General features: G+C 42.5%; 1 protein-coding gene across 2 annotated transcripts in view; it reads left to right on the top strand.

Annotated features, from left to right (window-relative positions):
• The first annotated feature begins 984 nt into the window (after nt 1-984).
• ptch1 (patched 1) overlaps nt 985-27756 on the top strand; it is a 63201-nt gene continuing 36429 nt past the window's right edge. For both annotated transcript variants that reach the window (XM_088295093.1, XM_088295102.1), the window contains exons 1-6: nt 985-1620; nt 3161-3353; nt 22529-22718; nt 22862-22931; nt 24315-24406; nt 27513-27711. In XM_088295093.1, coding sequence (XP_088151219.1) covers nt 1417-1620; nt 3161-3353; nt 22529-22718; nt 22862-22931; nt 24315-24406; nt 27513-27711 — 948 coding nt within the window. In that variant the 5' untranslated portion in view covers nt 985-1416. The remainder of the gene's footprint in view (nt 1621-3160; nt 3354-22528; nt 22719-22861; nt 22932-24314; nt 24407-27512; nt 27712-27756) is intronic.

The following is a 27756-nucleotide window of genomic DNA, read 5'->3' on the forward strand; positions in this document are numbered from 1 at the left end:
CAGATGAGGTGGTTCGGGCATCTGATTTGGATGCCACCTGGACGTCTCTCTGGTGAGGTGATCCATGTTAACTCCACCAGGAGGAGGTCGCATTGATGCATACGTGGGTGAGATTACCTCTCCTGGCTGGTCTGAGAATGCCTTGGAATTCCTCTGGTAGAGTTGGACAAAGTGCCTAGACATAGGGAAATTTATTATTATTATTATTATAATTATTATCATTATTATTATTATTAGTAGTAGTAGTTGTAGTAGTAGTAGTAAAAGAAATGTGGTTGTTGTAGTACCACTCATGGCCTGCGGGTGACGCTAATGTAAATTACTAACCAATCCGACAAGGCACTTGCAAAACAAACGAAGTTGTTAGAGCTACTAAATGCTATCCAGACGGCCAAATTACACGTAAAAGAACAGAAAATATCATATATCATATCATATCAATGATACTTTTATTTTGGGCTCTTGTCAAGTTTTTGAGATTCATGGTTTGTGATGTTACAGTATGTGCGTGTTGTACTGTTTAGTACGTTTGTCAATTGGACACTAAAGTTAGCTGCAGCGCTAAACAACATGAAACAGCAGGATTATGTTTTGACTAAGCACTAAATTTGACTTTTTTTTAAGTCGCGTATGACTGTAGATTTCTCTCAGGGGGTGACTCGTGTTTAATATAAACGTTAACCCCCTCCGAATATACTAAACCTTACTACATGGAACAAGCGGATTTACTGCTGGTTGGGCATCCCCATGCACCCCCCTCAACCTTACCCCTACGTCCCCTCCCTGCTTGGGTGGTCCTCCTCCCCTCCTTTACTTTAGCGAGCTGTTGCTAAGCAGCTAATAATAGTCGTGTTTGCTGAGTAATTTTTGCCCTTCTGGAACCAATCAGAAGCGAGCAAACCGTGCGGTGTGACAGCGGCGAGAGGCGGGATCTTGTGTGTATGAGTGTGTGAGCGTGTGTTTCGGGGCCCCTCACCCTCCTCCTTCTCCCTCCTTTTCCACCCTCCTCCTTCTCCTTCTCCTCCTCCTCGAGCTCCTTTTCTGCTCTTCTATTCAAAGTCAGAGTTGGCCGTGACGCGCGGCCCAGGGGAAGACGAGCAGCAGCACACATCTCCGCACAATGCAGCGAGAAGCGTCCAGCGATCTGGTGTGCGGCTCGTTCTGAGAGACACTCTTGTTGTTTTCCTGTGGTTTTCTATTCGCCCGCTTTGTTGTTGCCGTTGTGCCTGACTGGGTCGGAAAAACGCGGTGCAAAAGGCGGCGGAGAGGAGACCTTACCGGATCACGCGATGTGGGGATGGACGGCGCGCACTACTTTGACTCGCCCTCTCCAAGCGGACTATGAGGTCCCCCCTCCGAGTGAAACTTTGTCGGATCGCAAGTGGGAATCGGTAAGCAGCGCGCAGTCCCCGCAACATGGCCTCGGCTGCTAGTGCGCCCCCCGAGCCGGGGACAGGAGAACCCAACCGGCCGAGGCTAACGCGGAGGACCCGGAGGGACTCGAGCCGCGAGCCGCCGCCACCGCCGCCGTTGCAGCCGCCGTCTCCACCGCCAGATTTGGACTACCTGCAGCGGCCGAGCTACTGCGACGCGGGCTTTGCTTTGGAACAGATCTCCCAGGTACTTATTTCCATTTAGAAACACAGAACACCCACGTCCACCGGCTTGTTGCTTACACCCCCTTCTACTCGCTCCAGCACTAGCTTGTTTGGACCCCTTCCTCTTGTTTTCCAAACACACAAGGTTCTGTCGTCATATCCAAAGCCTGCGTGTTGTGCACCAGCGTGGAAGTCCATGTGGCTTTCCTCGCCAGCACCACTTGGACCACATGCAAAGCAATGCAATGCAGCCTTCTCTGCACTTTATTGCACAACGCTGATGCCTACTCCGGTGCAAGCGTCTGCTCTCAAATGGGATGCTATTTGTTGATGTTATCTAACAACGCATCCTCCATTTGCATCATGTTGTAAAAGTTGACAGCTTTTATAACTCCCCCCACTCTGCCTCCCCCCCTTTGCATCACATCAATCCATGCTGGCGGTCCAGCTGCAAGCGTTCTTTTGGACTCGTACTTACTGTCGCTGTCGTTTTCGGTTACTCTTCTTTGCAATTGTGCCTGTGGTGTGTTCCGGCATGTGTGAGTTACCTGTGGAGTGTCACAAGTGCTGCTTTAAAGTACATATTCTATAGGATTTGCAATTTCATCTGCTTGAATTTACTGTTAAATGTTTAAATGCAACGGAGGCCCCAAACCTGGACACCCCAAAGGTTGTTAAAACTGAGTTAAACTAGAACTGATGCCTCAAAAGTCAAACTACTTTCCAACTTCATTTTAGTATCTACTTCTTCTCTGCTCTAATCTCGTTGCTCACTTGAGTACAATGACAATAAAGGGATTTCTATTCTATTCTATTCTTCTTGATTGACGCCCCAGTGCAGGAAAGTGAATATATGGCTGCTATGAGCAATATGATCAGATATTAGTTATAGGCCCAAATTACCTTCACCAAGTAGATCCTCAATACACTTGTGAATATACAATACAATGTTTATTAAGTAACGCTTAGTCTTAAAAATCTATGCTTAAATTCTCTTTTTACTAGTACAAAATGTTTTTTAAAACTACTTAAAGCAGCACCTGTAGCATTAACAAATGATTTACGACAGCAACACTTGTATCACTTAAAATAATTTCAAATGTGTCAGAACAGATTGTGTTCCACTTACGACGGTCCACTCTACCCCCAACCTAGTTCTCTGTCTTGGTTTAACTCCATCCTTGGTTTCCTGACGTACAATGTTTCAAAGTTACAAACTGGACAAAGGTAACTAGTTTGTTCAGAATATTTAATCACGTGGCACAAGAAGGCATGTTAAGTTACCACCATACTTTCTATTATTACTGTTATGACTTCACTGCTTCGTTTGGGTAGGTTAGTGATGAACTATGGCGCGACTTAGGTGCAAATTTAGGTTATCTACCGAGGATAAATGGTTACTATTGATACTAAGGGAGCCTTTCAACGCCTGTAAGACAATCAATGGCAGAGGCAGTCAATGTTGTGCATCACTCACCTGTGCAGGTAAGTGCATTGGTTCTGAATGGAATCAGGCTATATAATGCTTGCCCTTTTGCTGTCCTTGTTTTTTTTTTCTTTAGGGCAAGGCGACTGGGAGGAAAGCACCGCTATGGCTGAGAGCAAAGTTCCAAAGACTTTTATTCAGGCTGGGCTGCTACATACAAAAGAACTGTGGAAAGTTTTTGGTGGTGGGCCTAATGATTTTCGGAGCGTTCGCGGTGGGCTTACGTGCAGCTAATTTGGAGACGGATGTGGAGAAGCTTTGGGTGGAAGGTAAGACACTCTTGATTCCATCTTTTTGTTTTTTCACGAGTTGAGGGCTTTGACGGAATTCACCAAACAAAGCCACATTGTTGCATGTTGTTTATTGTGTTTCAGTTCAACATTTGGAATAAATGCGATCATCAGAAGCTCCTCCCCGCTTCTGCAAATACACTAAAGTTGTAATTAAGTTCATAAGCAGCTTTTTGGGGGAGACAATTTTTTTTTCTCCCGAGCCGCCATTTTGTGTGAGAGTGTGTGTGTCTCAGAGTGTGTGTGCCTGCCCCCAGCAGTTGAATGCTCACAGACTGTGTGTGTGGTCCCGTTTTGGACAGCTCTCAACTTTCCAAAAAGATTTGCCTCCGGCTGCAAGGGGAAGGGAGGGGGGAAATCAGAGAGAGTGAGAGAGAGGGAGAAGCTACTTTAGTGAGGACAGGAACTCATGTTTGTGAGGCAGATCATAAAGCTCTCGCTTGTTGTTGCTCAAAGAGAAAATATACGTAATGAAAGATTTAGTGGGAAAAAAGAGAGAAGGTTGTGCATGGGTGGTGTTGTTGGAGTGGAGGTGCTGCATGAGGGGGGTGCCAGCGGCTGTGCTTTTTTTTTTTTCTTTTTCCTTTGATCCACATTCCAGCACAGTCGTCTGGCCCATTCATGAATGGAAGACCACGTTTTTTTCTGCCCCGTATACATTAAGCAACAATGGTTTTGGAATTAAGATAGCCAAAAATTCAGGTTCACTTTTGTAATTTGTGATTCTGTCATGTTAATTTCATGGACATAGAAACTATAGTGTGCTCAGGTTTGTGACTTGAACAGTATTTTTCTAACTTTTTGTGAAGACCAGCAAAAATCTGTGGTCCATCTTTTAATATACAAAAACGATGGGATTGCATATCGCCGGGATGGCAGTCAAACAACTCGGAAATGGACTAAAGCACAGGTGTCAAACTCAAGGCCCGGGGGCCAAATCTGGCCCGCAACCTCATTTTATGTGGCCCACGAAGGGCAAATTGTGTGTGTCAACTTCCTGTTTCCAGCACATTTTCTTCACTTTTAACGACATTGATTAGAGATAATTTCATGTATTTTTTTCCAATCCTCCTCCTACAAAATAAATTAAAACAATTTTTTGAACAAACAATTACCGGTACTTTACTGGGTTCTGATTTCAAAAATGAATTTGTTGTGTATAGGTAATAATGTCAGGTGATCATACATTTATATGGGTTCACCCGTCACACTCCTAAAGGCCCTCGGAGGGAAACCATAACAATGATGTAGCCCATCCGCAAAAATTAGTTTGACACCCCTGGACTAAAGGATGCAGTCATAAGGTGGCGTGTCCCGTAATTTAATAGAAACATACTGTAAAAAATGGGGAGTCATATTTACTTGAAAAATCCTCCTAAAGTTTTTTTCACTCAGAAATTCCAAGTAAATTTTGCAGGAAGTGTTTTTGAGTACATTTTACACGTTCATTAAATTTAAAAAGTCTGTCCAAGGTTGAACTCACTTTACGTTTTTGTTTACACATTTTATACGCTAAGGAGCTCGACGCGATCGAATATCGAACCCATAACCTCAATGTTGAGAGACAGCTGCTCTACACCTGAGCCATGCCGCTGCTAAGGTCCGCGAGTATATTGTTGGTGTCAGGTGCAAACCTCGGAATCCTACCAAAGCGATGGTTTTTGACCTCCTTTTGAAGATACCAAGATACTCGTGAAATTTACTCAAAAACTCTTCTTGTAAAATTTACTTTGAATGTCTGAGTGAAAAAAACTTTACTAGATTTTTTATCACTACCCATTTTTTACGATGCAGGGAACAATGGGATAAATGTACAGTGGCTCTTTGATTTTTAAGAGGCTCCATAATCCATCAGCGGCATAAGAATATGTGGTCATACAGCATTGTTCACCTCAGAAATAGATGTGCCAAAATATTTTGGAGAGATTCAAATGACTATTCGGATGACTGTGTGGATTTATCCAACTGTGCATTTATTTGAGTTTCATTTGGAATCAGGGTGTCCCAGGCTCATCCTTTAATCATAATTACCCTTTACCGAGTACAAATATATTCAAACATTAAACAATAATCAAATGTGTCATTGAAGTCAATGTAAAGCTGCCAGAAAAAGCCTTGGAATAATCTGTCCGTTGTCGCGATTAGTTGATCTGAGTTTTTGGGGGGTAACTTAAGCACATTGCTTTGTTGTTAGCAATATTATGAGCATTCCAAATTCACAGATGACGCACACTACCGACACCTACAGGATTTGAGTAGCTCGGCAATGATTGCGCCATAGCATGTGTTTAAGTTCTTAGCTTTTAATTTGAGTTGCTTGAGAATAACCCGTTCAAGTCTAAAGTGATTGGTTTGTGTTGTTTTGTTGAGTTTGATTTTGTTGAGCATCAGATGCTCTAAAACTACCGCTAGATGTCTACATGATCTACTTTTACTGTCTGACTGACCTGTACACTCAAACACACATGGACACAAAGACCAGGCCTCAGTGGTTTCCTAGGTCCCGTACGTGAGGGGTTCCAGATGTTGGTAGGGAGAGATGTGTTTGTTTAGATTACGCTACACAGCTGAGGGATAGATTAGTTCTGCCTGGACCGTGGCACGCCGTGCATTGGTGCGGCGGCGGTGGTGATGGGGGGTGTCCTGGCCAAGTCATCCGAAGAGCAAGGAGAGCGGGAATGAGCGTATGGAGCGGTTGTTTATGTTTCAATTGGAGCTGCCCTCCGCAGCCGACCCGTGATCGACCCCGCCTGGAAGCTGTGTGGGCCCGTGGACGCACATGCACCCGCTTCAACCTCCAGGGACATCTTTTCTTTTTTTTAACTTTTCTTTCAAACCCAGCAATGTCATTGTTGTTACCAGTACTGTATACAGTTTGTATGATTTATTATGCCCCCCGCCCCCGTGTTGAGCCCCTTGTGCATAGAACGAGACATGCAGGTTGATGGTCTCCTGTCATTGCAGTATTTATCAGAATGTGCTCATTTTATATGAAAGGAGACACTACTGCACCGAGTCCAGTAAAATGGAACATCCAGAGCAAAGGCACAGCAAAAGTTATTTATCCTCAAATGTTACAATCTGGTTTACTCACCCGTATGACATGAGGACCCCGGCTGTCCTCTTACGAGAAACAATATCTTGTTCAGTATCTGTTCGCTACTGGATTTATGTCCTTATCATCATTCCATTGTCATTATTGCTTATTGTAATACCTGAAAAGCACTAAACCCACAGTTATAATTCAGAACATCCAGCAAAATTGCATTTTTGTAGAAAGGTTGCCCAAAATTAATAATTTGGAAAAATGATGTGCAATTTTATATGAAACAGTATGCGAAAATGTAACCTCTGAGTTTCTTGTCTTCATTCGGATGGCAAGTGAGCTGGACCCTATACCCGCCAATCACAGGACCATATTTTCAAAATGTTTAAAATTTCTCATTATATACCATATTAACAGGCCTGATTGCTGTAAAATGTTTGGAGTTTGAGTCTTTTTCTGTTTTCCCCTGTGATGTACGGTATCTGTCCTGGTGACATGTGGGCCATCACAGGCTGCTGCCTTTTTTTTTTTTTTTTTTTTACTCGAGTTAGCCTCCTTACTCACAACAATGTTTATAAGCACTCTGACACAGGAAGTTGTGTTTATTAGACAAAGCGACAGAGAGTGATGTAGACGGAGACGCTTGCTTACACAAAGAGGTGAATGTGTCAAACCTCTGAGCCAAATATTTTGCAGAGGATTTTTTTTTTTCAATTCCACCCTTTCTCCCCACCTCGGCAGTGTGGATAAATGCCATGTTTATGCCAACTATGGCACTCACAGGAAGTCATTTGCTGGAACAGGAAGTTGTAGTATTGTTGTTTGTCCTCGACCTCCAGCTGACTTGGCTTTCTACTCATCTTTCGAGTATCACGTTGCAGAGTTGGATTTCCCGATTATCCACTATTAAGCCGTATCCACGATGATGCAGCGGGGAGTAGGAATAAGACCCCCTCTTCTTTCCTCGTTTATAAGAGCTCCACCCGGCTGCAAAATGGAAAACGGAGCCATCCCTCGGCATTCTGGGTCCAGGCAACACGCAGGCCAAATTGTAAAGAAAATAGCGGCGCCACCTGCCTCTAATTAAAACAGTATCACATAAACATTGGCCTTCCTGTAGGACGGGCCCTCACGTGTTCGAAGACGATGTGGCTCAGGCTGGGCAGCGCAGATGGGGTGGGAATAGAGTGAAGAGGGGGTTTGGCGAGGAGAGAATTTGCAAATGGGCCTTTTGAAGCTGGAGCTTTCCACAGAGGTTGGAGTTGAAACTGAGGATGAAGCCGCGCTGTGTTTAGCATGTAGCTTTAGCATGGGCTCCAAAGATGACCCTCTGACACATTCCGTTACAATGTAACAATGTTTCTCATTGGTACTGATGGAAATGCAATACAATACAACTGTATTTATGTAGCAAAGCGAAAGAGACTAACTATATGCTCCTAGTTACATGGGCCAATTGCTTTTAACCTATTCACCGTGATAACTAGAATGTTATTCTAACATGAGACTTAGTTAGTTAGCTAGCTAAGCTAATTACTTGAACTTGCAATGACCAGTTGCTCATTGTATTTTTTTTTTAATTCTAATTGAAGATACCCGCACGGTCATTTTTAATAAAAATAGAATAGGCACACAAGCACACGTCCACTTACCTCAGACTGTAATGAGGACAACTGCGATGCTAATGTTCTGCTAATCAGTTGAAGCATAGTTACTATCTCAGGTTTTTGCGAGCTTAGCTAACTACGCTAACACAGCTAGCTACGTTTTCCTGGTTGCAACATTTGTACCAACTGATTAATTTTTTAAAATTCCATAATAGATATAGAGGTACCCGAATAATAGCCAAATATCTGCCAACCTTTGAGGAAAAATTTATTTAAACAAATGTGGAGTTTAGTTATTTTGTGGTCACGTGACCTATGACTTAAGGGAATGGACAAGGGCATGAGACTTTGGATTGCAATTTTTTTAAGCTCTTGCCTAAAAGTGATGCCCCTGGCGTACTTTCTGTGTATGTGCGTGTGTGTGTGTGTGTGGGGGGGGGGGTCATAGTATAGAGGCCAGGGGCCACAGGGGTAGACCCTTGGGATCCTGAGGTCATCTCGTTGAGGCACCCGCTATTTAAAAACTCACCTGATACTCACCCTGTGGCCAGGGTGCAGAGTGAAGACTCACAGCAGAGGGAAGGAGGCTGGAGGATGGTTTGGAAAGAGTGAACAGGAGGGTGATGGTGGTCTTACGATGTGGGGGTTGAAATGCAGTAAAGGTTGCAGCTGTCATCCGTCATTGTTTGTGTACTGCTTATAAGTGTGTGTATACCAGTTGTAAAATGTGAGGTCATTTGCTGTGTCATGACAGGAGGTCGTCAGTGTACGATAGTCTGTGAGGGATTTCGAACAATGCACAATGAACTGGTTTGTATAGTGGCGTAAGAATATGTCATTACGAGGCCCAGGAAGTTAGTGAGCGGCTTCCGTACTTTGCACTATTCGTCCGAGGCTTTCAGATAAAATCGGGCGGGCATCTGTTTTGTGTGCGCAAGGGAACTTTTACAGTTGATAGACAGTTGCAATAGCCAATCAAATCACGAGTTGATGACAGTAAGACCTTCTCGCCTGCCTTACGTTAAAGGTGATGAACGCATCTTGTGATTGGATACTCAATTGAGAGGGGGCAGCGCTATGCGGAATCAACACCCCAGAAAGTCGGAACTGGCAACCGTTTGAAAATCTAAATTATATTCTTGTTTTTTTTTTTTAAACCACAATGGCCAAAGGAGGGAAAGTGTGGATTTAATTGCCGATACACTTGCTAGGCCATTTTCAAGACGGAGCTTTCAAAAGAAGCTAAGTTGTCCAACACTCACTCAGTAGTGCGTAAGTGACTTTTCTTTATATTTTTTTCTCCAGCAGTGGTGTCATAAATGATGGTAATATGAGGGGGATATATTCAAGCCGGACTGAGTAGGACTTCACTGACGGCCTTCGTGTGAAATGCACGGCCCGCCACTGCATTTACCTGATTGTGACAGTGATATATTTGTTTTGCCCTTGTGTAATGTCGCACTAGTTTGGTGCTTTATGGTCCTCCCTAGTGTCCTTTCAACTTTTGTGGCATCTGTAACAAAATTACAAAAGATTTCCCCTAAGAATAATGGGGGTTCATTTTAGAGCTTGTTATACAAGTGTTAAAATAAGTCACCGCTGTGTGACTGCGACTGTGTACTCATAACCCATAACTTTGCGCAAATATGACAGATGAGTAGGGCTTGGTATTGATTCAAATTTACTAAATCGATTTGATTTGAAACACAAGGGCCACATTCGAATCGATTAGTTTTTCGATTCAATTTGATAAGTGTGAATGTTGAGATAACACCACATACAATGTGGACCCCCTCACACTCACGTGTATACACCTATTTGTGAATTGTTAAAAAGATCTTTGCTCACATCTTTTGTAATACTTTCTTTTTTAATTGTGGGGGCAAACCCCATGTTTTTGTGGAAAGCGCATATTGGATGTCAGTGCATTGCTAATGGCAGTTACCTACAGTATTCGCGAGCTGGCCCGGTCATTATCCCGCACAAATAGTGGGGGTCCACTGTACTCCATGAATGGACCCTATAGGTCCATTTTTATTACAGAACAATTTGATAGGACAACACATCTTTTCCTGGCTTCAACCTTTGCATCTGTTTTGCATCGCGTGTGATTGAGAGCTGACTTGACAGAGTTAGTGCTCATTTTGTTGTTGTGCTTGTAAGCACAGTGGGAGGCCAGGGGGTTGTGTGTGTGGAAGACGTTCTTTCTTGCGGATGAGCAGTGGGAGATTGTGGCTTACACATATGGATTTTGTTTTTTTACGGGCATGGGAGCACACACACGGTCGCAAAAGCGGAGCTGGAATTTTGGTCAACTCGGACATGGTTTACTCTGCTATTTTCTTCTATAGTCATTTTTCTTCCCTCTCGTCTCCAACCACTCTCATTCGGCAGCAACTCAAACATGGCCGCACATCCCATGCTTGTTATTTTTGCACGGAAAATCGAGCTTCCCCTTATTGATTGTTGTGATCAAATAGAAGGAATAAAGCACATGCAAATGGATTTCTTTGCCAATCAAAATCAGACAGATTTTGTTGACCAGAAAGTGGATTAAAGATCCATAGAAAGGAATAACATTCCAGCGTTGTTGTGTTAAACTTTGAGTTGATGAAAAGTACAGACTAGCTGGTGATGGATTTAGTGTGGGGAAACACTGCGCCTGTGGTACACTTTTTTTTTCCAAGCTGGCCCTCCTTTGAAAGCAGCTTTGTGTACATTACCCATAAAAAGCTACAGTAGAACCACCAAAGTTGAGTACCGCCCATTTGTGGTTGACTTCCAAATTGTTCTCAATTCCAAACAGGCGAAATAATGTGAAATTAATTTGTCGTTATCATAAAACTTAAGCCAAAAGCCAATGTTTTAATTTCCATTTTCACATGATCTGTCACATACGTGCTAGTGTGAGACAAAGTTAACTACTGTATAATAACGTTAAAATAGTAAAGCAAAAAAACAAAAGAAGAATTTTTATGATTAAGGCCAAAGGGTCAAGCCTGGACAACTACCAAGATCACTGCCAGAAGGTGGGGGTCAGACCGTCAAAAAAGGGTCAAGTGCCCAGCTCTGGTGATTGCAAGACAGGACAAACACTTTTTTATATATCACAACGTTATTTTTTACACAAATCAATCATCACTCTTTTCTTTTCTTTGTTTTTTTTTTTTATTCTGAAACATAATAACCGTTACTCCTGTGTTGATATCTTGGACAACCCTCACAGAATTATTAAGAGAAGTTGGACAGATACTTTTTTGTTGGCAAGCTGGTCTCTTTCTTTTATGGTAATAGTTAGCCATTTTGCATTCAGCTACACACTCTTTACCTTTATATTTTCCCCGTAGTTTCCGATTGTCCTTTGTGGTGGATAATGAAAGTTTTGCATCGTTGATATTGTGAGAAGACCCTTTCCTTCATGTCGCAATGTGTTAAATTTTGCTTTCTGTGGTATTCAATGCAATTTTCCGATTTGACTTGCCTGGTCTTCTTTTGGGGTGGCATCACAAAAAAAAGCCAAAGAAAAAGTTTACTTAACTGAAGAATCATAGGATTTGCTGAAGTCCAAGTATTCCGTTGCATTTTTCTCCAAAACTCCAAATTTGATGACTTGAGTGGAGTTAAACTTTGGAGCTTTGATTGTATATGTGAATGACTGCCTTTATATAGTGCTTGTTATCTATGATTTGTGTGTGTGTGTGTGTTACAGTAGAAGGTGTTCCCGCTCTCATTCACAAATGACACCCTGAGAGATGCCCCAAGCCGCTCTGTTTACATTTTGCATTCTTGAAGGCGCTCATATTCAAAAAGCAGAGAGAGGCCTGCGAATGACCGAGCACAGGAGACTGTGGAGAGAATTACCCTCTTCCCTCCTTCCCTCCCGCTCTTGCTCCTTCTCTTTGCCAGAAAGGTCTCTCTCTTTTACTCCTCCTGCACTCCCCTCCATCCCTGGCTGGAGAGAGTGGCCTCAGAATGCCAGATGTATTACAGAGTGAGCCACGGCAATGTAAACACTCAGGCCTGCCATGAGAGCAGGGTGGTCCGGCCTCCCTCCCTCTGCCCCCCCCCCCCTCTCTCTCCTTCCATCCCTCCCTCTTCCTCTTCACCTCACTCCCTCCCAACGCTGGTTGCCAGAGGGGTGGAGGAAGCTGCAAACAGCAGAGGGAGAGTGTGTTTGTAGCTTGAGCATAGTAGCAGCAGTGTTTGTCAATGCAAGCATACTATAAAGTTGTTTGGAAGCCCTCCAGCCGACGCTCCGGCACGCACATCGTCGAACACTCGAATCGCAATTCCCACTGCAAGGCGTCATAGAATCTGGCAATTATATCGATACCACACATGCACATGTGACGCCGAGTAAAGATTTAGAGATACAAAACATTTCCGCTCTTGCCGAGGCTTCGCAGAGCCAGACGGTGTCAGTGTGTTAGTGTGCGCGTGTGTGTCTGAATGTCGCACAAGTTGTTTGTGTGTTAATGGAGCGTTCAAGCAAGGGTGATGAATGCATTTCCTTCATCGCCTTTGAGGAAAATGAATTGTTATTCTTATATGATGTTTAATGGAGTGGGAAGTATGTTGAACTAGTGGTGAGCACATCTGCCACACAGTTCTGGTACTGAGTTTGAATCTTTGCATTCAGATTCTTTAAAGACTCAAACCTGTTCCTAGCTGTGACCGTGGGGGAACAGGCAACTTGGTAGCACAGTGGTTAGCATATCTGCTATATAATTCTGATTCATATCTAGGCATGTTCACACTGTGCTTTTGTGTGTTTTCTCCGGATACTCTGACTCTCTTCTACATTGCAAAAACACACAGGTAAGGTTTGTCAAAGACTCTTAAGGTCTCTACACGCCCACGGCAACTGTTGAGTGGGCTTGCAAGTCGGAACTTCAGACCGGAAAATGAAGAACGAACACTCCGCAGTGTGTGAGTGAGAAGTAGTACCACTCCATACCATCGGCAGCGATAGTCACTGCGTAGCCTTTGACTGTGATGTCCAATAATGGTGGCCTTACGTGAATGAGAGTGATTAATTCGTCTTTGCGTTCTTCTGTCCAGCCAGCCGTTGCGTCCATAGAGGAGACGAAAGTGAGCAGAGTTCATTTAGTTCTTGAGAAATAGCTTCAAATTTCACATTTCCGCTTTCATCGCTTCCCGTTCTTGTCCGTTGTGTTGATTTGCTAGCTAACTGACAATCACGGTGCTCTTTTAACCCGGCAGCTCTACCCGATTGTACACATTAAATAGGCCTCTCCAGACGTCAAAAACAACGACTCTGACTCCACGATGTGGCGCGTTACATCAAAGAGACGGCGTGTACCGACTTTCCGACGGCTGCATCAGATGGATGTGTTGAGGCCTTAATTTTTGTCCCTATGTGCTCTGTAGTTTACAGTCCACATAATACATTTCATAGAGAATATTTTCCTATAATCAAGGAAAATTATTTTCAGAAAAAGACTATATTTGGTCCCACCCTAAAAGGTCAAATCTGCACTTGAAAGAGAGTAAAATATTCAGTGTTAATTGTTAGTTAATTACTGAATGTAGTGGATTAATTGTACTCCATACAATTAAAATCTATTTTTATTTGATGAGAACATGATGATGTGAACACCCACATTTTACACTGGTGGGTGGGGCCTCGTGTACTGAGTGAGTGAAAAGATTTTGAGCCCTTCTGAAGATTTAAGGCCACTTTATACTCCCACGTCAGCATGGTCGACAATTGACGCATTGCATCACGTGACAGACGTGTTGTCCTGCGCAAACACGTCTGCAACACATTCCGCGCACACGTCAGATAATGTTACTGCATAAACGTTGACGCGTGCATTATCTCTCCTGATTGGTCCGTTATGTCACATGCTGATATGACGACATCAGGTTGGACCAAATAGACCAGCGACTGTGTCATCTCCAGCTTTTATAAAGATGACCACATGACAGCCAACTCCTGCCGTAGGCATGGAATTGTTGGAGTGCCGGCGAAGGTGGAAGGTTTTGAGGGACAAATTCGTCCCTATGAAGAAAAGAATTGGCGGGAAGAGCGGAGACGACGGTGGGCGGAAGATTCCTACATTTTATTATTTTATGTCGTGGCTGTCTCCCGATATCCAGCATTGAGAGTCGGAGTGAAACGGCAGCACATTTTCAAAACCACGCATGAGGGTGTGCGAGAGTGTGACGTTGACACAGTGACATACGCACGGACATGGGACGAGGAAGTATAAAGAAGCCTTTACTCTCTCTCTACCAGCAATTCAACTCCAAAATGGTCAAATACAACTCAATGAGAGGAAACACATTTGTAACTCTGTAAGAATTTATTCTACTGTACAGAGTGGACCCCGCCTCTTACCCAAAGTCAGCTAGAATAGTCATTCGCTCACCCAGTGTACAAGTGCAATAGAAAATGGATGAATGCAATGAGAATCTCTTCCTGAATGTTATGAAGTCCCGTTTTAATGCTGGTGTCATACTAAGCTGCCACATGCTCGCCATCGGAAGGCCTCGCTTGTGGGTGAGAGGCAGAATACACCATGGACTGGTTGCTAGTCAGTCACAGAGTTGCAAATCACTCACGTTCATAACTGGACGATTAAATTGTCATTGTTTGTGGCTGTAGGTTTTATGTAAGGTAAAGTGGATAATGTATTTTCATCCTGAAGGAAATTCTGGGTCCGTGAAGCTTCTTGGTGTTAAAAGTGTGGCTGTAAACCATGCCTCCAAAAGAGAAATTGCCATTGTCAAAGAAACATCTTTACAGTATACGCATATGTGGGTCCATGAATGTGAACTCAAAGTCACCCTTCAATTCACGACGGCTGAGGTAACCACGGCAACTTGTCATGTAAAAGCGAAGAAGTTTGGTGGGGGGAATGAAAACAATTTGTCGTAGTGTGCTTGTGCAACGCTTTAGGAATGTGCCACTTGGGGACACCTGGAATCACGGGGGCTATCTTTCCAGGAAATGACGGAGAGATGGCTGCTGCAGATTGGCTGCTTCGACCGAGGGGATGTTGGCCAATCAAGCAACAGCAGGGAGAGACTCAGCTGTGTTGAATTTGATAGACACTGATACGAATTTTCCCAACTGAGCTGGAGCAACAATGTGCTCACATATGGCACACTTCTATTTTAATTGTACGCCAATCGCCGCATTTTCCAGCTCTCCTTCCAGCACTTGGTGAATCCGTTGGACTTGAATACCTTTTTTTTTTTTTTTGGGACTGAAGGGGGTGTGAGGGCAGACCTGAATGAAGGCAGCAACGTGGAAGAATCTGCCCATTGAGGGAGTGTGTGAATGTACACCTCATTCCGACTGCTAAATACACCCATTTTAGGGGCTGCAGGGGCCGGACAGGTGATTAGCATAATCAGGGGCGAGAGAAGCCATACATATGTTAATCCCGAGTGTTAGAATTTGTGATAGGGGCTTGGGTCTCATTGCCGTACATGGAGGTAACACATACATGTCGTAGCACTTCCCCTTATACGTATACTTATCTTTTCTTATTTCTATTCTCATTTTTCCTCTCAAAACCAAACTTATTCCTACATCCTTCCTCCATGTGGTGTTCCCCCTCCTCTCCAAAAAGGGAGAGAGCAGGGGAGTGCAGTAAGGGGAGGGCTTCACCCTGGGTCACATGGGGTCTCGGCTCTCAGTGAGGCCTTTCATCACATATTTGTGGCTGGGTGCACACCTGCATCGCTGAGCCCTCATTCAAAGCTACTACTGCACTTTATTTTAAATGTCAGGGACCTTTGCCAAATGTAAAAAAAAGTATGAATAATTTTTAAATTATACTGCACCCCACCAAGTTTGCGCAAAATGATGCCTGTATATGTGTGTTTTTTTAAAAAAATTATTTATTTATTTATTTTTGGAAGCATTGAGGTAGGGAACATGAAGTCCGCGACCCATAAGCGTCCAGTGCGGGCAGTTAATTCGGTCTGCCATGTAATTATACAAACAAAGAAAATTTCAGAGGGAATATTGTTAAATTCCACAAAAGCAGTTAACGCACAAATTCACGTATTACTTTTTTGGGGGAACTTACTTTGATTTTCGCCCCCACGTGAATTTTTTTGTTATTACGTTCCCTGCGATCAGTCCAGTGTGTACCCTAGTTTTAGGCAAAAGTCAGGTGGGATTGGCTCAACAGCTCACCCGCCACCCTAATTTGGTCAACTGCTATAGAAATGAATGGATGCTCATAAATACATAATGCTAAACATGAAATGTAAACTAAAGTGGCATCCAGAAAATGGTTCCTCACCTATTGCTGAAGATGAAATGCTAAAATGTACTACTGCTACTTCTCCTACTATTGTTGTGCCCCATTTTACACTTACAATTGCGACGCGCTGTTTGATATTGATGCATTTCCACTGGCAGATCTAGGTACCAAAGGGTGCTATTTCTAGTGGCTGGAATTTGACATTTGCCGCGTCTGAGCCGACTGGTTGAGCAGATTGTTCCATTTGAATGATTTGTGGCTGCAATTGGCACCAATAAACACACAAGATAACATTTGTGCACCATGTTGATGTTCCTTAGCTCTTGACACTGCTCAATCATACTCCACAATCTCCCCTTGATACTGTATTTGGTCCACAATGTCCCATTGGATGAATCAGTCGCATGCCGAGAAGTAAATACAGAAGGCTAGGAATGAAATTTGAGTACCTCCATACAAAAAATGCTTGAGGAATTGGATTTTTTTTCTGCTTGGTACACATTTAATTGGTTTGCACTGTTGGCAAGAAAAGTCAAGCCAGCTGTAGCAACAATTGTTAATGCTTTGCATGACGGTAACATGCTGCCGACGTGGTGAGAAAGCCAACTTCAAAAATAAAATTGACCCAAGTACAGTAATTCACCGTCTTCAGTGGCTTGCTACACATTCCATTTGAAACTGTTCCTGGCAGTGAGTGGTTGCGTGGCGGCTCGTCTTGATTATTCAATACCAAAATATTTGTATAAAGGTGCAGCGATTAATCACTTAACAAAATAGTCAATGATCAAAATCGATAATTATTTAAAAAAAAAAAAAGTAAAATATCATCCAATGAAGAATTTTAGCTTCACAACTGTAAATATAGCAGACTCATCATCTTTGTCCTGAATCAAAATTAAACATTTGCTCTCACTTGGAATTTGAAAACAACGATTAACATTATTGCCATATTGTGTTTCAACATGGTTCAGACCAATCCAGTAACTGAATCATAATTCATTTATTTGTCTGCACGATTAATTAGAAATAATGTGCTGTTTTCTATGCAAATTGAAACATCTTTTTTAATCGGATTCATGGATCATTGTTAGTTGCAGCCCTAGAGAAGACTGATACTAACAATATTTTTTCTTTGGCACCTGGGGGCTTCTGTATCATACTCAAGAATGCTTGAACGCAATATCTTGAACAAGATTTTTAGTGGTTGTCATCATTTATCTATGAGGAAAAATGTATTGGGACACATGGCCTTTACACCTTCAGGATGTTGAAATGGAAGAAAATATGAGGTCGACCCATGCCAAAATGAAGAAGTGAGTTTCAGGGGGAACTAATGGGTCTAGTAAAAGCAAAAAGAGACAGCAGATGGTAGAAGGTAGTCAAGGAGGAAGAGCAATGATTTTGTGGGCTGATTGGTGGCAGCAGCTGAGTGGTTTTAAAGGCAGGAAGGAGGCAAACGGACAGCAGACACATATTGAGGATTTCCTGTGGTTAACCATACCTGGCGTGACACGGACACCCAAGGTTTTTGTCATTTGGCTATTTTATTCGCATTGCGTGCAGTGAAGGACGTTGATTTACAGCCACACTATAGCTTATCTCCTCTGATGTGCACTTTTCAGTCCATTTTATTTTATTTTTTGTCTTTTTGTTGGAAATATTACCCTTATTATTATTATTATGCCCTTGGAATAAAAGAAAAAAGTATGGGAGAGTGAAAATGTGTTTTTTATTGAGGTGCCTTTTATCCCCCTCTTGCACAATGCCTTGAAATGTCTTCAGCAATTTTTCAGGAGTGAATGAAATTGATTTTACTGTCAAAAAATTCTCTCATATTGCCTGTTATTGATCCTTCAAGGCTCCGTGTGCACATTGTGGCGCACGTATTCTGCATATGTCAAGTCATTTTCCCATCTGGCTTTTGGGGGTCTCGGGGCTTGGGAGGTCGCCTGGTGCTTGGTGGCGAAGAGATGACCTGGTTTTCGGGGGGCTTCCTCCCCCGCCACAGGGGGTCTCTGCTGATAGGGGCTCTAATCCAGCTAATCCTTTCTCTACACACACAGACGCACACACAAACACACACCCGCACACGCAAACACGCACAAAAAACATCCGCAAATCCACATATTGTATAAGCACACTTGTGAAACAATGCACCCACATCTGGATCATTTACTACCCTGAAGTTATGTTTTTATGAGTTATTATTTGATTTGTTATAGCAAAGCTTATTTTGCTAGCATTTTGCCCATGTTTGCATGTCATTATTTATATTGCTTGCGCATGTTTTCCTTGCTTCCGTTGTCAAGCGTGCAACATGTGCATGTAGGGCGTGAGGCTTTGTTGTCGTGAAAGCTGCAGAAGTGGTGGGGAGGTAGGGCGGGAGAAGAAAAAGGGGGCTCTGGCTTTGACAGAGGGGCCGGGCTGATTGCCATCATGATCTGGCCAATCACAGGCCGGCTTTGAATAGAGCATAAAAAGGGGAGAGTGTAAAAAGGAGGAGGGGAAAGGGGGGGTTCAGAGCTGAAAGGAAGGAAGGAGGGTGAGTCTGAGGGAAGGGGGGGGGTGATGGAGGGGGTCAGTGTCAGTTCCTTAGAAGCCCACTTTCTCTCCCTCCATTATCCAGAAGAGGGGAGCAGGGGTTAATGTTATGCAACACGTTGAATACTACAACTCACACAAGCTTTCTCCTTGCTCATCGAATAGTTTTTGAGCATCTACGCGACTGGCTCATCATGTTTAGGCCATCTCACCTTTCGAAAGTGAAACTAGAAGAAAATATGCACTTTGCAGCCACTGGAAAGACAAGATGTTGGGCTTTGTTTGTGTGAATTGCTTGTGAAGTGTTGATGACCTTGTTCTTCCATACAAAACTTATCCTAGCATGACTTTTTGAACCAACAACATTCAGCACAACAAGTCTCACACAGTTACCTTTTGTGCTAATTTACTTACTGTACGTCCACTGTAATTTTGACTATATAAATGACAATTAGTAATAGACAACGTTCTTACAAATTCTTATTGTTACAAATTATTATTTCGTTCTCACTGTAGGAACGTTGTAACGTAACAACTTGACAAGAATTAAATAAACCGCTCATTCTTCTCACCCATGGTGCTTCCATCACATATTGGAATGTAAAACTAATTAATGAATAATGAAATACAGGAGGACACAACTGAAGCCTAACACATAAATGCTCACTAAAGTCACAAAACAAACAGAAACTAAGTTACTTTTTAATGTAATTGTGGCAACACTGGTCTTGAGATTTTTTTTCTTATTTATGCTCTTTGTGTCTCGGCCAATAAAGGTTGGTAAACACCAAATGACTTAATAGTTTCTAGGTTAAAATGGCTTAAAAATGTCCGCTGCGTAGTAGTGTGTAGCTGTTTCAAGATTATCATTAATTGCTTTGAGTGTCCTTGAAAATGTTGGGTTGTTTTGCTCTAATATATATATATTTTCTTTTTATCGAACTGCACCATTTGCAAACCAGTGAAAATATGAGCAATCCATGCAAAGATGTGAGTGTCGGGAGGCCCCACAAAGGGAGGAAATGAGGATTGGAGATGACACAGGAAGTAGTTGAAAGTCAAGGACACCTTTCAGATGCCGCCACACATTGGGGTCAAGCAGTTTTCTGAGGAGAAGGGATATGGGAATATGTGTCATTGAGGAAACACAGCTGTGTGTACACACACACACACACACACATTTTCCTGGTCCAGCTGGGGTGTTAATTTCACCCCGAGGCTGTGTAAGTGTTGACCCCAAAAATGTTGTAACCTCGTGAAGTGAGGAATTCTCCGAGCCCGAGGCCGTAATGTGCTGTTTCCTGTCCAGCGACTACATTCCTTTAAGTTATCCCGTCATTCGCTCTGCCAACTTTGGGTGGCAAACACATTCTGTCCCAGAATACGTCTAAATAGTATGCGCCTCTTCCCACATTTGTGCAATTTGGTCTTTGCAGTGGACTTGAATGGTGCCTGGGGGGTCAACTTTAACTCCCGAGTGTTGAGTGTATCAGACAGGCCAGCCTGCTTGTGTACTGTAGCCAAATCACTTCCATGCGTGCTCTGTTTTTGGGAAGGAGAGGAAGAACGGTGTATCGTCATCGCATGTCGATCCGCTTAGACTTGGCTTGCTATTCATGAGGAGTATAACAAACATGCGAGGGAATGCTGCTCGTAGTTTGGGAATGAAAAGAAATCAAGTATGTTTTCCTAATGCCCCGAGACATGGCTCCCCTCTCTCCCCGCCTCTTCTCTGGGTGGTCCGGCCCCAGCAGAACAAGCATGCTTATGTTTAACTTGAATGCCATTACAACGGCCTGCAAATATTCTATCTATGCCCGTTTACATCAGTCAAGCCACATTGTTAAATTGGGTTGAGATGTCATAAAATGTTACCTATTTTTCACACACGCTCGGGGCTTCATTTATGTATATGCGGATCCATACTGATTCCAGCTTGCACTGCATGGAAGTCAACCTTAACGCATAGAAATTGTCCACCTTTTAATTATTTGGTTATATGTGTAAATCTGCACCGGTTGGTAATGATATCATTCTGCCTTGGCAGTGGTCTGGGTTCAAATTGAGTTCCTACCACTGCAAGTTTATTTCATTGTTCTCAGCATTTTAAGTTTGCTCTTGCTGCATGCGGTGATGTCAATTTTGTTGGCTTTGTGGAAAAATCAAGGTAGTTAGAGCTCCCGACTGGCGCGATGATACAGTGGAGGGCGTGAGGCATCTATTTGTGCTGAGGTTACATTTGCACTTGCTGTATAGCTGTGAGCCCATTCCGATTCTGATTCTCAAATTTGAACGTTTTGTTTCAAGGTGACAGTTAGATGTATTACTGCTATAGTGGCTTCTTGATTGGAGGTCGAGGAGGGAGGGATTGGCGTCATGACATTACGTTTGCACTTGCTGCACGGCTGTGAGATCATGTATTTTGTTTAATTGTATAAGTTGTTAAACAAATTGGACTATATTGTGGAAACTTGGCTCCAGTAAAGGTTATTACAGCTACCTAGTGGCACAATGAAAGTGCAAAGCTGCAATCGCACTTCTGCAATTGGTGCTGAAGTTCAGGCACATTTCTTGATTAAATTAGGAATGAATTTCTTAGTTGTTACCCTTCCCAAATAGTTATTTTTTTTCCGATGTTAATGATTAACGCATGGTCAAGATGCTTCATCTTTGGCAGAGGTAGGCGCCCTAACCTTGCTTTTTCCTTGTGGTGTGGCGTTCCTCTCGAAATGAGACTGTGGATATGTTTGCGCGAGTGCAGTCGCATGCGTTTGTCTACCCATGGATGTTTGTGCGAGATGCTTTGCCAGGGCAGCTTGGCCGTGCTGGGGAGGAGGCGGCCAGCGGAAGGAGCTGAAAGGCAGCTTTTGTAGCCAGGGTGAGCTGAGAGCTGAGAGCGCACGCACAGGGCTTAGTCCCACCATGATACTGGGAGTAGAAGTTGGAAGAACGCCACCCTCTTTATCACACACATATTCAGTCCACGTCGTCTGGCGTGGCGTGTTCAAGTGGAAGCATCAAATGTGGATTTGCTGAATGGCTGGCTGTAAGCAAAGTGCTGTTGTTGAAGATACAAGTGTGATAAGGTTGAGGCCGGGCGTACATGACTGTGGCTTTGCTCTGCACGACTACAAAGGATCATTTCCGCGCTCACACAGATGTTGCAGCACGCGCCGTCTCATGATGTGTGAGCCCTGCAGTCTGTGGCTTTTGCACATGCTCCACGCAACGCACTCACTGGTCACGTTGTTGGGTTTAATTGAAAGAGAGCTAATACAACAGCAGTATGAAAAGTGTAAATAATAAACTTTAAAAAATAAACTTGCAGCACATGTGGTCAGTTTGTTTACAGTAGGACATTTTGGACCCATGTTATTCAATTCTGTTTCACGCCAAATGAAATATATCCGTTGAATCACCTCAACTGCAATGTTGTCCAGTGTTGGGCCAATTCTCCTAACGGCAAAATACCCTTTTAAAATATCAGAGTTGGAAAAAAGACTCTAAAGACAACTCCCCCACAGAGAAACAGATGGGTTTTTTTTTGTTTAGCTTTTTTTGTTTATTTTTTTATTTTTTTTACAACGGATACAAAAGCTTATCAGTGCTCGACTTCTATCCCAGCCTTTCTACCATCAAACATTTTAAAAAACAAATACATAAAAAAGTTTTCCATACATTACTAAGCTACAATGACTTTATCTTCTCTCCCAGTGGGCGGGCGTGTGAACCAGGAACTGAAGTACACGCGTCAGAAGATCGGCGAAGAGGCCATGTTCAACCCTCAGCTCATGATCCAAACGCCGCGGCAGGAAGGAGCCAGCGTGCTGACTGTGGACGCGCTGCTACAGCACCTGGAGTCAGCTATGCGAGCCAGCAGAGTTCACGTTTACCTTTATAACCGGTAAATGCCCATGCGTGTCACCATTATCACCCATTCAAAGAGCTCTACACAGAGCCTCAGAGCAATCTTTTCCTAGATACGGTATAAAGTTGAAATTATATGTTAGGTGTGATGACCACATTTTGTCGCTCCTTTTTTTCCAGACAATGGAAATTGGAACATCTATGCTACAAATCAGGAGAACTCGTTACGGAAACACATTATATGGATCAGGTAAGATGGGATTTAAAGTACTTCCTCTCCATGTAGTAGGGCTGCTAAGATTAGTTGGCTAATCACGACGACGATCCAAATCGTCGACAATTAATTTAAGTAGTCAATGAGTCATTTATTTATATATTTATTTATTTGGCGCATATTTTGCTTTTCTCTTGAAAAATCCTCGTCTCACGCTTTTCCCCGCTGGCTGCAAGCTAGCTATAGTTAGCACACACACAGGTTGCGGTGTGTGTGTTTAATATCCACGGACACAATGTCCTTTTTGCTACGCTAATATTGTAGCATCTAATATGGATTAAGGAGGCATTATCTAGTGAAGTCACGTTTTAACAACCAAGCTGCAAAGTTTGATCAAAGTTGAATGATCATCTCGTTAATTTGTACATACATAAAGAATCAAGCTATCAACGAATTATGGTAATATATAAGCAGCTGCTTGCTAGTGCAACATGCAATTTACATATGATCCGATTAGTCGACAAATTGCGACTAATGTTGATGATTGATCGACTACCAAATTAATAGTTTGTGGCAGCCCTACTATGTAGTAACATATATGTCATTCTGCTCAAGTAAGCGCAGACTTGAAGTATAATGCAAAAATCAAAGACAAGCCCGCTCTCAAAACAATCAAAATGAGATACTGTTAAACTAGACTTCCAGCCAAATATGAGGAATATCTGGCAGAAAAACAAAACAAACAAAAAAAATAGAAACAGATTATTATTTTGATTATATTTATTTTTATTTGTATTTTAGCTAGTCGGTGGTATAACCAGTACTGTTAAAAGAAAACACTCGTAGATGTCATCAAGCTTAGACTCATTGCAAATGTGTGAAATTTTGACATGATATGTTCATGTGGGTCAAGGTACAGCAGCTTTTGTCGCCAAGGCAACACTGATTTGTGAAGTAAATGCAAAATGGCCGATTTCCTTTTGTTTCGAGCATATGGCTCCAACAGACCTTTTTGTAGGTCAATTTTTCATAGATCGTGGTGAAACGTACAACAGGGGCTGCTTTTTGAAAAGCTGTCTTTAAAAAAATTGCTGAATAAACAAATAAAAATATTGATGAGTTTTCCAGGCTTGATATATTTGCAAATTTTGATGAGTTTCCGTGCATATTTAGACTCTCAAAGGTAGTGTCACCTTCATGATCTATTAAAATACAGCATGATAAAACTGATTCAAAAAATGTTGATTGGATCTTTCACAGAGGTGTTCATTTCACATTATGAAAGGTGACTAGAGCGTCAACAAAACAGAATGCATTTCTCAATTCCTGATCTTAATTGGACCAGACCCCAACGTGTGCTTGTGCGTGTGTGGGTGTGTGTGGGGGGGTGTGTGCGTGTGTGTGTGTGCGTGTGTTCAGATCATTGAAAAGCTTCACCCCTGTCTCATCATCACACCTCTGGACTGTTTCTGGGAGGGAGCCAAGCTCCAGTCTGGGATGGTCTATTTACCGTAAGTATTCTCATCATTCTTTTCACTTCAATTTCATCATTAAGATGCTGAGTGCAATCTTTAGTCGATTGCCTCGCTTCTAAACTGACCAAACGGATTGAGAATTTGGTTGCGCACAGAACGTATCCTTGTGTCCACAAAGCAGTAGTTTGGTTCGCTCAACCACGTCTCCCACCATTGTTGGGTTGAGAGCAATTTCCACTGTCCAACTTACATTTTATATTTCACACCAGTTACTAGCATAATGTGATTTCTGAATTCCGTAATGTTGCTTGAAGTTTCGCCAACATCCCGCCTTTGCTGGGTTCTGTAGGAGAGGCTCAGGCAAATAAGCGTCTTCTGTTATGGATCTCATGCCGAAATGGTAGAGCCTATTGGAAAGTTGTGAGAAATGCAATTGTATGTCAACTATCTTTTTAACCCCATTAATAGCAAGTGGGAGGATTCTTCACGTCATTGTCCTTTTGTTTTATGGATAATGTCAGCACGTAGCATTCATAGTGTTCCACCCAATTTATTGGTGCATTAAATTGTGTCGCACTGCAGTGTCACATTTAAATTCTCATTAAATGCCCCATTCATCATTGCCCTGCAATTGACTGACCATCAGTTTGAGGTATAGTCTACCTTCAGCTCTGAATCAGCTGGGATAAACACCCATCTTGAAATTGTTGTCATGGCAGCACTATAGCAGTGAGTCTGTTTACGAGACAGCGAGGAGGAGATGTGGATCTCGGAATCTTGTTTTTCTATCTTTTATGAGCGCTTCCCAAGCACACTCAACCCAACCATCAGACTCCACAAGCGTGTGTGTGTGTCCTGAATTTGTCTCCTCTGAAGGCTCTATTGTAGTGGTTGTTGGCATGCTTATCGCTGGCCATCGCTTCTCTTCAGCCCTGGGCCTCACATCATTGTCTGGCTTTTTTGTTGCTAATGGCCTGCTGCAACAGTAATACTTTACCACAGCATATTTGTGTTTGCATGCACATGTGTGTTGCTTCTGTATATCTGTGTGTGTGTGTCACTGGCTCAAGTTGAGGCAGCTTAAGTAGTAGTTGCCTATCGATCTACGCACGCAATGCTTCAGTTTGCTCTTTTGTTGCGAAGCGGTAGATGAAGTTTTTATCATGTTCTGGTTGGGAGGCTGGGAATAATAACCCAAGCCTGGTTAAGCACATACAATGTGTGCTGAATGACAGAGAGAGAAAGAGAGAGATTTAGGCTGGAATGTGTGAGGCATGAAGAGCTTAGAAGGGACAAGGAGCGCTTGGAGCGGGAATCTGACCCTGGCACTGGGAGTTCCTCTTTGCTGTCACCTTGCAAGGGTTTAAATAAAAATTGCACTTGGTATTATTCGTTTACATCAAGCCTCATGCGACAATTCCCCTAATCGCATATACATTTTTGCCTTATTGAAGACATGACTGATCAGTCAAGCCTCCTTCTCACAAGGCTTTTCATTTTCCTCAGAAGCTGTATGTGCAATGCTCAAGCAATCCTGTATTTTCTAATTGGTGGCCTTTATTGCTAATATTGGCTCGTCTGTCTCCAACTCCTTGTTTTGAATGCGTTACTGCATTTGCGAAAATTCATGTTGCTTCCATAAACATACTGCTGTGGTTGCAATGTTTTTACTGTAATGAACACTGAGAAACACACAAGACCTCCACGTTAAGTTTATTTCTGCAAGAAAGATGAGATTGAACAAACCAAATGCACAGAATGTCGTTTATAAGGTCCTCACACTAATATGACAGCTGCTTTCTGCTTCCATCCATTTTATAGATCACATTTCCCAAAATAAATTGTTGGTAGGGCTGACAAGGTTAGTCAACTAGTCACGACTAAGTTGACGCTCAAAACTTTCGACAATTATGTCGTTTGTGTATTTATTAGGGCTGTCAAAATTAAAGCGATCACTCTGGAGATTAATTCTTTTTTTTTTTAACTCAGCTTGATTTACTTCAAAGATGATTTGTATACTTTTCAAATATTGCAACATATTAACTGTACATCTTTAGCACATCATCTCAGAACAAAACACCCTGCTCAAGTTACCACTGGGCCTTGCAAAGCAACACTGCTGTGAGTGTGGTGCTTGTGGTCAGTTTTGAGAAATGTTTGAGAATTGAGAAAAATTCAAGAATCAAAAAAAGCTATTAGAACAATCTTTGGATTAAATGTACTTCATATTTGGTGGTTTTGCATCAATTCCCAGATATTATTCAAGTAAATATCTGTTACAAGCTTCACAAAAAGATTTAGTTGGAAAATGTGAATAATCACAATTGATTTTTAATTTTTTTGTGATTAATTAGTTATAAAATGTAATCACTTGACAGCACTAGTATTCATTTTTTTCAGGCTTTGTTTTTTTCTCTCAAAACCTCGCCTCCCACTGCAGGTGCATTTTGAATAAAGGCAAAATAAAAAAAGAAATGAAAACCAATGCAAGTGGTTACTTTAGTTTTCTTAAACATAGCGCATTTTCCTAAATTTACTCATCTGATTTCACTATCTTCTACGTTAATTATTTCTTTTTTATTTTACGGATAGTTTCATAGTATTCATGCAACTCTTCATTGTGTATAGATTTTTGTTTCTTTTAAAATGCATAAAACACAACTAAAATCTTTAAGTCCACAGTATCTCTTTCGATTGAAGTAGCGCCATCATCTATGAAAATAAGGAATGCTGGTTGAAGCTACAACCTCGACTGGTCGCCTGTCAATCGTAGAGCACGTACAGACAAACATTCACACTCATTTTCACACCAATGGAGAATTTAGAATGTGTGTGATAACCACTAGAATGCTTGTTATGTGTAATTGTTTCCAGTCATTCGGAAGTGGGCGCTCAACAACAACCTTGGATAATGAGCCACATGCTGCTTTATTCTGATCCAAGGACGTTCGTTATAGATTAGTTATTTAGCTTTAGGACTGCAAATCTGATAATGACAAAGTCTCCTTCCAACTTTCTGGTTCCCGGGTACCGTTACAAAAGTGTCCCTTTAATAGAAACCAGTTTGATTGATGAAAAAGAAAGGTGTTTAGGTACAGAAGGATGGCTTTCCACTAATCTGCATTCCCATACCTTTACACAGAGGTAAAGACCCGTTGCAGTGGACCAATTTTGACCCCAACGACTTCCTGGAGGACCTGCGGCGGGCACACTTCCAAGTGGACAGCTTTGAGGACATGTTGGAAAAGGCCGACGTCGGCCACGGCTACATGGACCGACCTTGCCTCAACCCTTCCGACCCCGACTGCCCCCTCACTGCCCCCAACAAGAACTCCACCAAGGTCGGTGCTCTTTTTATATTTCTTGGCCCGACGTCAGATTTATGA

This window comes from Idiotropiscis lumnitzeri, chromosome 1 (genome assembly GCF_059441095.1).
Source record: "Idiotropiscis lumnitzeri isolate Australia: NSW breed Sydney's pygmy pipehorse chromosome 1, RoL_Ilum_1.0, whole genome shotgun sequence".
Classification (NCBI taxonomy): domain Eukaryota; kingdom Metazoa; phylum Chordata; class Actinopteri; order Syngnathiformes; family Syngnathidae; genus Idiotropiscis; species Idiotropiscis lumnitzeri.